We start from the raw sequence: 12,023 nt of genomic DNA, 5'->3' as shown, positions 1-12,023 counted from the left end.
TCAGACTGCTCCACCAGGAAGGAGGGGGCCTGGCGCTGGGAGGGCGCAGCAGGCTGGGCTTTGAGCCTTTGGTAGGCAGCTGCTGTCCCTGGTGCTGCCCAGCCTGGGACAGGAGGTGTGGGATGAGGAAGGGGGAAGGTGGGGTGGACTCGCTTGCGTGGGTGGTGAGGGGCAGCTGGGGGCCACTTCCCTGGACTGTCCCCTTCACTGAGGCATTGCTGGGCAAGGTGACCTTGTGGCCTCCTTGGCCCTGCCTGGTGGTGGAGGCTGGCGTGGGAGGAGTGTTCTCAGTGGGAGGTGGGGCTGCAGCACTGGGTGGCGCCCAACAGCCATGCCAGGGGTGTGGACGGCACTCCGGTGGGCCTACCTCCTGGCTGCCTCCTGGCTGCCTCCTCTCCTTGATGGGGGTGGGGTGGTAGTGGGGGCCCCTCCCCTGCCAGCCAGGATGGGTGTGCCCTCTCCAGCCATCTGGTTTCCCTGTCCTTTGCCAAAGGCTGGGACAACTGCGATCTCTGCCCGAAGAAGTGCCCTGTTCTCCCAGTAGTGACATTCGGGCTTTGGAAACTGGAGATCTGCAGCCACACCCCCAACCCTCTCCTCTGCAGCGTGCGCTGGCGCTGGCGTGGAGTGGAGGAGGGGCTTGGGGCGGCCTCTCAGCTCCTGGAGCAGCCTGACCTGTTGGGATTTCCTGCTCAGGAGCTCTCTTGCTTAGTGCACAGCTTCTGGCCGCTGAAGCCCCGGGCAGGCTGGCTCTGGTGGGCAGGGACCTGGGTCAGGGGGAACGGATCACGTGTGAGGCTGCGGGCTTCCACTCCGAGGGGAGGGCTGGAGCCCCTCCACCTCCTCGTCCGTGTCTCCTTGCAATTGGGGGGTGGGGAATGCCAGAAGGGGCCAGGGTGTGAGTGCACCTGCTGCTCTTTGGGCCCGGGGAGGGCCGGTGTGGTTTGCGGGACTGACTAGAACCCCTTCCCTCTCCTTTATTCCCACCTCAGGCTTGTAGCTGCTGGGTCTCAGGGCAGAGGGGAGGTGCGGGGACAGAGGGGCATTTGGGGCCCCCTGGGAGGGGCAGGGGCAGAGGAGCTGGATTAGGGTGGTGGAGGCAGCCCTTTGACACGGCACGGGGCTGCCTGGGTGGAATCTCTCTGCCGTCACTGCTTTGCCCCAACCACTGTCCCCATAGTTGCCCACGGCCTGCGAGAGGAGCCCGAGTTTGTGACTGCCCGAGCCGGCGAGGGCGTGGTCCTGCGATGCGACGTGATCCACCCAGTGACGGGACAGCCCCCGCCCTATGTCGTGGAGTGGTTCAAGTTTGGGGTCCCCATCCCTATCTTCATCAAGTTTGGCTACTACCCGCCCCACGTGGACCCTGAGTATGCAGGTAAGGTCTGGGCTGTCCCTCCCTGGGTTGGCCTTGTCTGTTCTCTTGTGTCTTCCCTGCCTCTCTCCTCTGCCGTGGAGGTTGTCATTAAGTGGTGGGAGGAGGGAGAGAGAGTGAGAGTGGAGCGGGGGACACCTCCTGTGGGGAACTGGGCAGCTCCATTCCCCTTGCCCGGCAGCTGCAAGGTGTGCCCGTCTGGCTGTGCTGCTGTCTGCCTCTTGGCTCTGAACTCCAGGCTCTGCCTTTCCTGAGTGTCCAAGTGTCCCCCATGCCCGTGCCCCTGGCAGACGCCTGGTCCCACTGGCTCGGTTTCCCTCTGCCACGCGTCCTCCCCTTCTCCTGGGCCACTGGTGTCTTGCTCTGCAATTACTCTGCCAGCAGCGGTCTTGCTGTGACTCACCACTGCCGGCTGCCAGGGGGAGGGTGTGGGGTGAGTGTGTGTGTGTGTGTGTGCGCGCATGTGCTGGGGTTGAAAGGCAGGGAGGAGACCACTAGGACTCTGTGTTTACTTTTATTTTAATTTAAAGATTTATTTATTTATTTGAAAGAGAGAGAGAGAGAGATCTTTCATCTGCTAGTTCACTCCCCAAATACCTGCAACAGCCAGGTCTGAGCCAGGCAGAAGCCAGGAGCCAGGAACTTCATCTTGGTCTCCCACATGGGTGGCGGGGGCCCAAGTACTTGGGCCATCATCTGCTCCCTCCCCGGGTGCATTAGCAGGGAGCTGGATTGGAAGCAGAGCAGCTGCGACTCCAGTCAGCCCTCTCACGTGTGATGCTGGCCTTGCAGGCACCGGCTTAACCCTCTGAGCCATAGGCTGGCCCCTGCTGTCTTCTTGGCCAGGGTTGCTTTGGATAGTCTGGGTTTTAGGCAGATTGCCAGTGTCAAGACAAGGAGGAAAGCAGAGGGGGTGGGCTGGGCTGGAAGGGAGGTGGGAATTGGCCGCAGGGCTGCTCTGTCCCGCTGGCGTGGCAGAAGGGCTGCCGCTGCAGCTCCCAGTGGCTCAGTTCATGAGTGGATTCAGCCTCCTGATGGAGTTCAGGAGGGTGTTCAGGGGTCTCTGGCCTGCCTGCCAGTCATTCCCTCGTTTTCAGGTTAATGGGCCCCACTGCTCTCTGCACTGGGAGTTGCTGGGCTTTGACAAGATGTGCAGTTTTTCTGGCACTGGTAGCAGAATTACGGGAACCCTGGTATTCCAGTCCCTGGCCCGTGTCTCCTCTGCCCTACCATTGGGAAGTTGGACAGAGGAGGCTGCCTGTGGAGGTCCTGGGTGCTCCGTTGGGGTAGGGGGATTGCAACGCTGAGTGGAGACATCGCGGGGCCTACTAGAGACTGCCTTGCCTACCCTCATCTGTTCAAAGCTTCTGCTGCCCCCTTTCATCTCTGCTCAGCTCTGTGTCTCCAAAAGCATGAAAGTATCCTAAGGAACTGAGGCTTCACTCAGTGCCAGACACATTGAGCTGTCATGGAAGTCTGGGCAAGGCTGGCTGGGGACAGACCGTAGCTGCATGACCGTGCCACCTGCTGCACATTCTGGGCGTGGCTATGGGAAATGCTCTCAAGGTTATGTCGGTCTCCTGCCTTTGACTTGGGTGAGGAGCAGGGAACTGCCGGCCCTGCCCTGATGGCTTTTTTTCCATTCTGTTTCCCTAGGTCGGGCCAGTCTTCACGATAAGGCATCCCTGCGGCTGGAGCAGGTGCGCTCCGAGGACCAGGGCTGGTATGAGTGCAAAGTGCTCATGCTGGACCAGCAGTATGACACCTTCCACAACGGCAGCTGGGTGCACCTCACCATCAACGGTGCGTGTGGCCCCTTTGCCAGGACTGGCCTAGGAAGCCTGCCTCCGAGGGCCTGCTCTGGGGGAAACCCTTCCATGACTGCACCCCAACCCTCCCTCAAATCCTTGCTGCAAAAAGGAACCTCAGCCCCATGGGATCTCAGCTTCTCTGAGTTGTCTTCCTGGGCCCCTGAGGTCAGAGGCATGCATAAGAGAAGGGCTCCCTGTTACATGGTGGTGTCCGAGTTCCTTACAGGAAGGTGGGATACTGCTTCAGGCCAGGAGGATTGCGGCTTTGCAGGGGCAGAATTGGGCCACTGCAGGAATCATTTGCCAACCTGGGAATGGCCCTGCTGGCCCAGGACATGCCTGCCTGCTCTCCAGTGGATTTCCTGGAGTCCCACTGTAGTCTTTCTGGGTTGGTATTTTGGTTCCTCGTTGGCTATACGTACTTGAGTAGTAAGTGGCAAGGGTTTCCTGGTATGCCCAGACACGATCCCTGCTCATATGGCATTTGCCGGCTAATAAAATGTAAAGACCCAGGAGAGAAGGATGGTTTCTATGGCTATCAGTTATTTATAGCACAGGTTGTAGAACTTTGCTGTGTATGGATGCTTGTGGAGTGTCTGGGTGAGGGAAAGGAAACCCCGGTGAAGTTAAGCTCCAGGTGTTTAGGGCCTGGTCCCCCAACTGTGACAGCACCAGGGGCTGGGCCCTTTGGGTCTCCCCAAGGGATGAGCCTCTCCTCTGGGTTCTTACCTAAGGGGACATCCTCTGGAAGAGCCAGAAAACTGGAAGCTCGGAGCAAAGACAGGAGAAGTGCTCTTCATGGTGGGAAGGGAGTGAGTGTTGTTGTTGTTGTTTGTTTTTTTTTTTTTTTTTGGCCAGGCCCTTATTCTTCTGTATTGTGTGGATGATGAAAATATCTTCTGAGTTGCAGACACGATGCTCACTATTGAGGCTGTGACAGCCAGTGTGCCTGGGCGAGCCATGTACCACTTAGGTCCTCATGGTTTTGCTGCCTGATGGATGCTGTGTTTGGAAAGGAGAAATGGATGTTGTTCCTGGACTAGAAGCTTCTCTCAAAGGCTGGCTCCATCTGCCCTATGTAGTAGGGGTGGGTCAGACCTGCACTCCTTCTGGGCCTCCACACCTGTTCAGAGTCCAGGGAGCATTTTAGCATGAACACTGACCTTTAGGACAAAGGCTCCTTACTGCTGATGGCCTTGGACCTGCACTGGTCCAGGTGGCCTGCCACTTCTCTCCATGTTAGATGCACTTGGACCCTGTCGATCAGCCCAGGAACCTGATCCGAGGCATATTGTAAATTTTGGATGGGTCGTCCCCACCACCGAGCAGCTTTTGAATCACCTCCTTTTGATGCCAGCTGCTGTGTGTGCAGGAAGGAAAGCTCATCTTAATATTAGCTCAAGCAAAACGTAATTAGGAAGGTAGATCTGCTGGAAGCATCCCTGATTGAGCTGCAAGCCAAGGGCCCGGTGTGGCCGCACCTCTCCCCTCCTCCCTTCCTCGATGGACTTGCCATCGTCTCTTTCCTTTTGCATCTCCTGGTTGTTTTGTCCACTGCGGGAACCCGAGAGATCAGCTATTCAGTAGATGCTCACGTGATAGGAAAGTAGAATTTAGGTTGGAATTGTGTGTTCCCTTAGATTCTTTGGGAATTCCAAATTTCCTGGAGTGCGGTAAGCATGGCTCAAGACCTTTAAAAATGCAATCTATTTAATGAACCCACTGCATGTGAACTGTGTGATCCTGGGCGAGTGAAGTCACCTCTCTGAGCCTCCGTTCTAAGACCAGTGCCTATTTACAAGGTTGTTGTAGGGGTTTAAATAAAATGCTGTGTGCACAATGTCTGGGACATTAATTATACATGGATATTTATATGTACATATGATGCTGGCCATCCTTCCCGAGAGAGAAGAAGACAGAAAAATGTAGAAGCAGGATGTGGGGCTGGGAGACACATAGCACTTTTGTCACTGCAGTGTCCTTGTGAACCCACCAGCAACTGTCCATTCAAAACATATTTTTGAATGTTTGTCCTGTGCAGGTTCAGGGCACAACTCAGTCCTGACTCTTAAAGAGACTTCAAAAGAGAGTCAAGTCCTGAGACAGTTACGGTACGGCTTTTGGTGCACCAGGGAGGAGGAGCCTCTGTGCAGAGACCTGGCTGGAGATGGCAGCTAGCCAGATGCAGGAGAAAAGTGGGCAGGGGTGCTCCAGGCAGGGGATTAGCATGCCTGGGAGCCCCGAAGCAGGAGAGCAATGCATTTTTGGAGTGCAGGCCGGTTGTTCATGGTGGGATGTTGGGCCGAATGGCCAAGGATGATGCATCGTCTGCCCCAGGCTTGTGATCAAACCTGTTTTGCTGTAACCAAGAATCCCACCTGCAACCTGGGTAGAACAGACAGACACTTCCCAGGTGAGCGGGAGAGCCCTCTCCTCTTGGTCCCCCTGGCCCTTCTTCTTGGGCTCCCAGGTTCTTTGCGGCATAAATATTTCCATTATTTCGGGAAAGATTCCAAGCACCAGTGATCCACTGCCTCCAAAGCAGAATGTTTAATGTCAGGCGTTTCCTGACAGGGATCACCTTTGGAAAATGAAAGGCCAGTGAAAATTAGAATTACAAATTGTCTCATTCTCCTTCTGGGTTTTCTTTCAAGACCAGTTGGGTGGAAACAAACCCAATTATTTCTTTATCACATAGAAAATACCATAAAAACCCAAGCCAAGCCTTGCTGTAGGTCGGTGAATTGGTTGGAGGAGAGGCCAGCCTATTTCTAACCTACACTATTAATTATAGGGCACTTGGAAGAAAGAATTAAGCCTGCAAATGCAGCTGGCAAGCTAACACCTAATTCAGTAAATAATCGAGAGTCAAACCATTATTTTCCTGAAAACTCGAAATTGTTCAAAGTACTTTCCTGATTAGCACCTAAATAATAAAGTAATTATGTAATTAGTAATTAATTTGTCACTTCAGGACGTAATTTAATTTATTATCTTTTCTTTTAAGCTTGACATCCGAGGTAAGGGAGGCTGTGGCTGTGTTGCCTCTGTTTCCAGGGGCATCCTGGGCCTGAGGGTGTCTGTGCCGATGAGAGCTACTCCCAGAAGGGGAGAGAGGCCTGAAACCAGGATTTCAAGATCTGTTACAAAGGCTTGGGATTTTTTTTTTTTTTTTTGACAGGCAGAGTTAGTGAGAGACAGAGAGAAAGGTCTTCCTTTTTCCGTTGGTTCATCTGCAAAAGGCACTGCGCGGATCCGAAGCCAGGAGCCAGGTGCTTCCTCCCGGTCTCCCATGCAGGTGCAGGGCCCCAAGGGCTTGGGCCATCCTCCACTGCCTTCCTGGGCCACAGCAGAGAGCTGGACTGGAAGAGGGGCAACCGGGACAGAACCGGCACCCCAACCGGGACTAGAACCTGGGGTGCCGGTGCCGCAGGCGGAGGATTAGCCAATGAGCCACCGCGCCTGCCTGGGATGGTTTTTAAATATAGGTTTTGGTGTATTCTGAGGTCCTGGAGCAGAGCCAATTTTCTTGAGGTGTGTTGTGTTATTGTGTGTGTGAGAGGAAGTGTGCTTCTTAATTCAATCAGCAGTCACACTGAATCTTCCCTGTGTGCCCACATGGAGCTATAGGCTTGGGAGATACAGATGGAAGTGGTCTTGCCTTAGGAAGTTCTATTTATGTTAGTGTGGGTCTGCAGATGTGTGTGCATGCATCCCTCATTCATTAATAGTTTTATTTCATCCATTCATTCAACAAATGTTTGTTGAGCACTGTGCCACCTCTAGGAACTATGCTCCAAGCTGGGTGTATGGTGGTATTGCAGAAAAGATGTCTATTCTTAAGGCAGGATTATTCTAGTAAAGGGGGTGGATAAGAAACAAATACAAGGGTACTTCAGAAAGCTCATGGAGCAGTGGAATTAAAAGAAGTTTGTTTTGGTGCAGAAAAGTTTTGATAACCGGGCATAGTTTTTAATTAGTTAATTTGTTTGTAAAGGTTTATTTTATTTATTTGAAAGTCAGAGTTACAGAGAGAGAGGTAGACTCAGAGAAAGAGAGAGAGGGAGAGAGAGAGAGAGAGAGAGAGAGAGAGGTCTTCCATCTCCTGGTTCACTTCCCAGATGGTTGCACCAGCCAAAGCTGAGCTGATCCAAAGCCAGGAGCTTCTTCTGTACCTCCCAAGTCCCAGGGACTTGGGCCGTCTTCTGTTGCTTTCCCAGGCCATAGCAGAGAGTGGGCTCAGAAGTGGAGCAACCGGGACTTGAACCAGTGCCCCTGTGGGATGCTGGCACTGCAGGTGCCACAGCACCAGCTCCTGGTTAATTAATTTTTTAAAAGATTTATTTATTCACTTGAAAGGCAAAGTTAGAGAGGAAAAACAGAGAAAGCAAGAGATCTTCCATCTACTGTTTCACTTCCCAAATGACTGCAACGGCTAGGCTGGACCAGGTTGAAGTGGCCCAAGTACTTGGGCCTTCTTCTGCTCTCCCAGGTATATTAGCAGGGACCTGGATCAGAAGTAGAGCAGCTGGGACTCAAACTGGCACCCATGTGGACTGCCAGATTCACAGCAGCCTAACCCACTGTGCCACAACACCGGTCCTCTTAATTTTCCTTTTTAAATATTTGAAAGAGAGAGAGACAGAGAGAGAGAGAGAGAGAGAGAGATTGTTCATCCGCTGGTTCACTCCCCCAGTGGCTGCAATGGCCAGGGCTAGGCCGTTGAAGCCTGGAGCCAGGAGCTTCTTCTGGGTTTCTTAGGAGCCCGAGCACTTGAGCCATCTTCTGCTGTTTTCCCAGGTGCATTAGCAGGGAAATGGATGAAAAGTGGAGCAGCTGGGACCTGAACCGGCACTCATATGAGATGCAGGCATCACAGAAGGAGGCTTAACCCACTACAATGCTGATCCCATGCATAGTTTTTTATACTATGCATTTCCATGAACTTTTTGAAGACCGTGTGTGTGTGTGTGTGTGTGTGTAGACTTTAGTTAATGAAAAGTGCTTTAGAGGAAATAAGGTGATGCAAGGCAATAGAGAATGGTGGGAGAGCCATCTTGGATGGGCGGACCAGGTAAGGCAGAGAGGGCATTTAGCAAAGACTCACCTAAACTGAAGGACTGAGCTCTGAGTATAGAGTTCCAGGCAGGGGGGAGGGACCCCAAGACAAAATAGCACCTGCAAAAGCCCTGAGGCCAGTGGAGAGGACAGGCCCCTCCCAGAGCTTCTCATTTGTGCCTGTGCATTTCCTGGGAGGTGGTGATGATGGTATGAATGGCAGAGTGACCAATGGTTTTTATGACCCTTTCCGCACACGTTATCTTCTTTATTTCTCATATCAATTCTGGAGGGCAGAGCACATAAGTAAAGCCCAGAGAAGCTTAGTAGCTTGCCTAAGGTCACATAGCAGGTGGCAGCCAGCACTTGAACTTGGCTCCTGGGCTTTGGGTGCCTTGAGATGAGCTCGGAGTGGCTTGCCCGTCTAGTGTGGTGAGTCTCAGGGCTGGCATGCAGCAGCTGAGCCTTCTTGTCATTTTGGAAGACCACAGAAATGATAGTCCAAGGGTTTAAGATTGACCTGATTGCTTCTACAAACAGCTCTGGCAAATGGGACTGAGTCTCTTAAAAAGCTGATCAGCCAAACACGATGGAGTTTTTATCAAATCTCCAATGCAGGGGATGATAACCTGGCATAGGCAAAGGAGAATTTAGAAGGCTGTAGCTGCTGCCGTGGCCGGTCCACCTTTATCCACAGGAGCCAGGCTGGGAGGGAGCAGCATGCTTTTCCCTGCAGAACCAGGAAAGCAAGACTCTGGGAAGCTTGGCCTGGGCTCTGTTCTAGGTAGGCTGAGGCAGGGCCCCAACAGTGAGAGTCCTGGGGACGTGGGGGCCTGGCAGAGGCGGGGTACAGGAAATGGGCCGCTGTGTGTCGTGGACAGGGGACAGCTGAAGCACAGTGTAGAAGAGTCTGAAGGGCAGGTGGCAAATGTGTGCTGTGTCAGAGCCCCGAGAGCTGCCTCATCTGTCACCCACAGGGACTTCCCTGTAGTAGAATCAACCTATTGGGCCTTAGCTAAGCATAGCAGGCGACGACAGTAGGCCAGGTCTCCTGCCCCTGCACCCTGGAGTACTTGTGGTCAGATCTCGCCTGTCTCCATCTTCCCTGCATCCCATAGAGCTACAGGGAGGGCTACCTGCTGAGTGAACTGATTCCCCGCCCTCTTCACCTCTGTCATCTCCTTTGCAGCCCCTCCCACCTTTACAGAAACACCCCCCCAGTACATCGAGGCCAAGGAGGGCGGCAGTATCACCATGACCTGCACAGCTTTTGGGAACCCTAAGCCCATCGTTACCTGGCTCAAGGAGGGGACACTTCTCGGTGCTAGTGGGAAATACCAGGTGAGTGTGGCTCTAGTGGGGCTGTTACACCTGCTCTTCCTTGCTCACCCTCCTTGCCCTCGAAGGCTGCCGGCCACTGGCTCTGTGTACACAGCCTCCCCTGGGCTTAGAGGGAGACGGGTGTGGAGGCACCTGCCTTCCCATCTGCCCAGGTACATATGTCCTGAGCCCAGCTTCTCTGCCTGAGGCAGCCCTGGTGGGGCCCATGGGGGGTGCTGAGCTCCCTCTGCCTCGGCCCCCAGGTGAGTGACGGCAGCCTGACGGTGACATCGGTCAGTCGGGAGGACAGAGGCGCCTACACGTGTCGAGCCTACAGTATCCAGGGGGAGGCTGTGCACACGACCCACCTGCTTGTCCAAGGTGAGAAGATTTTCTTCAGCCTCTTTATCCTCCTCCCGAGCCTCCCGGGGACTGCGAGGTGAGTGTTTTCCCAGGATGGAGTTGGCCCAGCTGGAGGTGGCTGGGGAGCCAGGCAGCCTATGAGGAGCTGGGCAGTGCTCCTGCAACCCATGCTCCTCGCTGTCCAGCAGGGGCATTGCACGGCGTGGCAGGGAGGCACCAGGCTGCATGTGTTTCCAGTTCTCCCATTTCTGCCTTGTCTCCACCTCCCCAGGAGAGGAGACTTCCTTCTGGCCATCTATCCATTTGTGACAGCATTAGTGCATAAAGAGGAATTCCATCCAAGCCCTTAACACTGAGGACATTTGGCAGAGCTGGGGTCTGTCTAGCCAGTGCTGGGAGGGGCCAGTCATCGCCAGAGTCCCCCAGAAGGGGCTGGGCACTGACCAGGATTGGGAGGTCGGAGGGCAGCAGGTGGAGGGGCTCCCACCTCTCCATTCACTACCTGCTGAAGGAATGAGGTTGGGAGGAGTTGGTGGTGGCCATGCCCAGCTACCAGAGCTGTTGCTGGAACGCTCAGTCCTCCTGCCTCTGAGTGACAGCTGAGCTGGAGGTCCCTCCGCAGCCTGGGTGGCAGCTGCCCCTTTCTCAGGGGAGGGCAAGGCCAGCACCAGAGGCTGCGGGGATTCCACCATGCTGCCCTCTCATCTTGCGCAGAGCTGGCCAGCACCGCTACGCTGGGACTCCTGCAGAGATCAGCTTATTCTTTGCTCCTGACTTAAAGTGCAGCCTCTCTCTCTCCTGCTGTGTCAGAGAAGGGTGGGCTGGGAGGAAGGGTGCATATGTGGGGGGAGATGGCTGGTCTGGGAGCTGTGGGGGCAGGTGCAGGGGTGGCAGGTGCCTGAGTCGTCCCAAGAGCAGTTGCATAAGCATCTTCGTGGCCACTGCCTGGGTTGTGTTGCCCCCAGCCTGCCCCTGAGCACTGGTGCTTCTGTCCTCCCTCATCAGGTGAGGTGACGTTGGCTCCCTGTCCTCCCCAGGGCCCCCTTTCATTGTTTCTCCTCCCGAGAACATCACCGTCAACATCTCCCAGGATGCTCTGCTCACCTGCCGGGCAGAGGCGTACCCGGGGAACCTCACCTACACCTGGTACTGGCAGGACGAGAATGTCTACTTCCAGAAGTGAGCAGCCCTTGCCTGGATCCTCTCACAGGGTCCCCGCCTGGGTCCCCGGTGGGCAGGGACTGTGCCGGCTGCCCACCAGCTCCAGGGGCTTGCAGAGGGGGAGGTTGGGTTTGTGTGTCCCTTGAGAAGGGTCCCTGGGGATGCTGCCTCTGGGGGCGGTGATGGTGGCTCTTGCCTAGATGTCTCCTGCACCTGCCAGTGCCCTCCCTCCTCATCCCCTTGCTGGCTTTGCAGCGACCTGAAGCTGAGGGTGCGCATCCTGATCGATGGGACCCTGATCATCTTCCGGGTGAAGCCAGAGGATGCTGGGAAGTATACCTGCGTCCCTAGCAACAGCCTGGGGCGCTCCCCCTCGGCCTCGGCGTACCTGACTGTGCAGTGTGAGTGGGGCTGAGGGAGAGCACTGGGGGCGGGGCAGGGATGCCAGGCGGCTCAGCCTCCTTAGCCAGCCCAGAGGCTGGAGGGCAGCAGAGATCCGGGGAACGATCGTGGAGGGTGGAATGTCCCAGACTGGTCAGTTACCGACACCTGCCAGGAGCCACCAGGGCCACTGTGTGTGTTAGCCAGATCACCGGGTTGTACCTGGGTTGACTGAACAGAGCCTTTGAACATTGTCCTTGGGTTGAATGTTGGCAACACCTCCATACCTTGAACAAGCTGTTGTTTGCTGCTTTTCTCTCAGGTGTCTGAGAGCGTGTAGCTTGGGACAGGTGTAAGGGTTTGGTGTCCTGACCAGCATGCTCACTGCCTCCATGCCATAGACAGTGAGTGGGGCAGGGGGCCGAAGACACCCTCAGCTTCCTCCTTGCCCTGCTTGGCTCTGGTGCAGCCAGAGATCCCGGTGAAGGAGCAGCAGCTCGCCCCGTTCAGCGGATGGCTTTTGTGCGAGCAGAATGATTGAGGTTGCTAATCTG

General features: G+C 55.0%; 1 protein-coding gene across 1 annotated transcript in view; it reads left to right on the top strand.

Annotated features, from left to right (window-relative positions):
• The window catches only part of IGSF9B (immunoglobulin superfamily member 9B), a 47,681-nt gene that overhangs the window by 8,308 nt on the left and 27,350 nt on the right, over positions 1-12,023 (top strand). Inside the window, exons 2-7 of the mRNA XM_062198479.1 lie at positions 1,181-1,378; positions 3,032-3,178; positions 9,434-9,585; positions 9,828-9,945; positions 10,965-11,106; positions 11,344-11,489. Coding sequence (XP_062054463.1) covers positions 1,181-1,378; positions 3,032-3,178; positions 9,434-9,585; positions 9,828-9,945; positions 10,965-11,106; positions 11,344-11,489 — 903 coding nt within the window. The remainder of the gene's footprint in view (positions 1-1,180; positions 1,379-3,031; positions 3,179-9,433; positions 9,586-9,827; positions 9,946-10,964; positions 11,107-11,343; positions 11,490-12,023) is intronic.

This window comes from Lepus europaeus, chromosome 7 (assembly GCF_033115175.1).
Source record: "Lepus europaeus isolate LE1 chromosome 7, mLepTim1.pri, whole genome shotgun sequence".
In the NCBI taxonomy this organism is placed as follows: Eukaryota; Metazoa; Chordata; class Mammalia; order Lagomorpha; family Leporidae; genus Lepus; species Lepus europaeus.
This window is presented reverse-complemented; position numbering and strand designations above follow the sequence as displayed.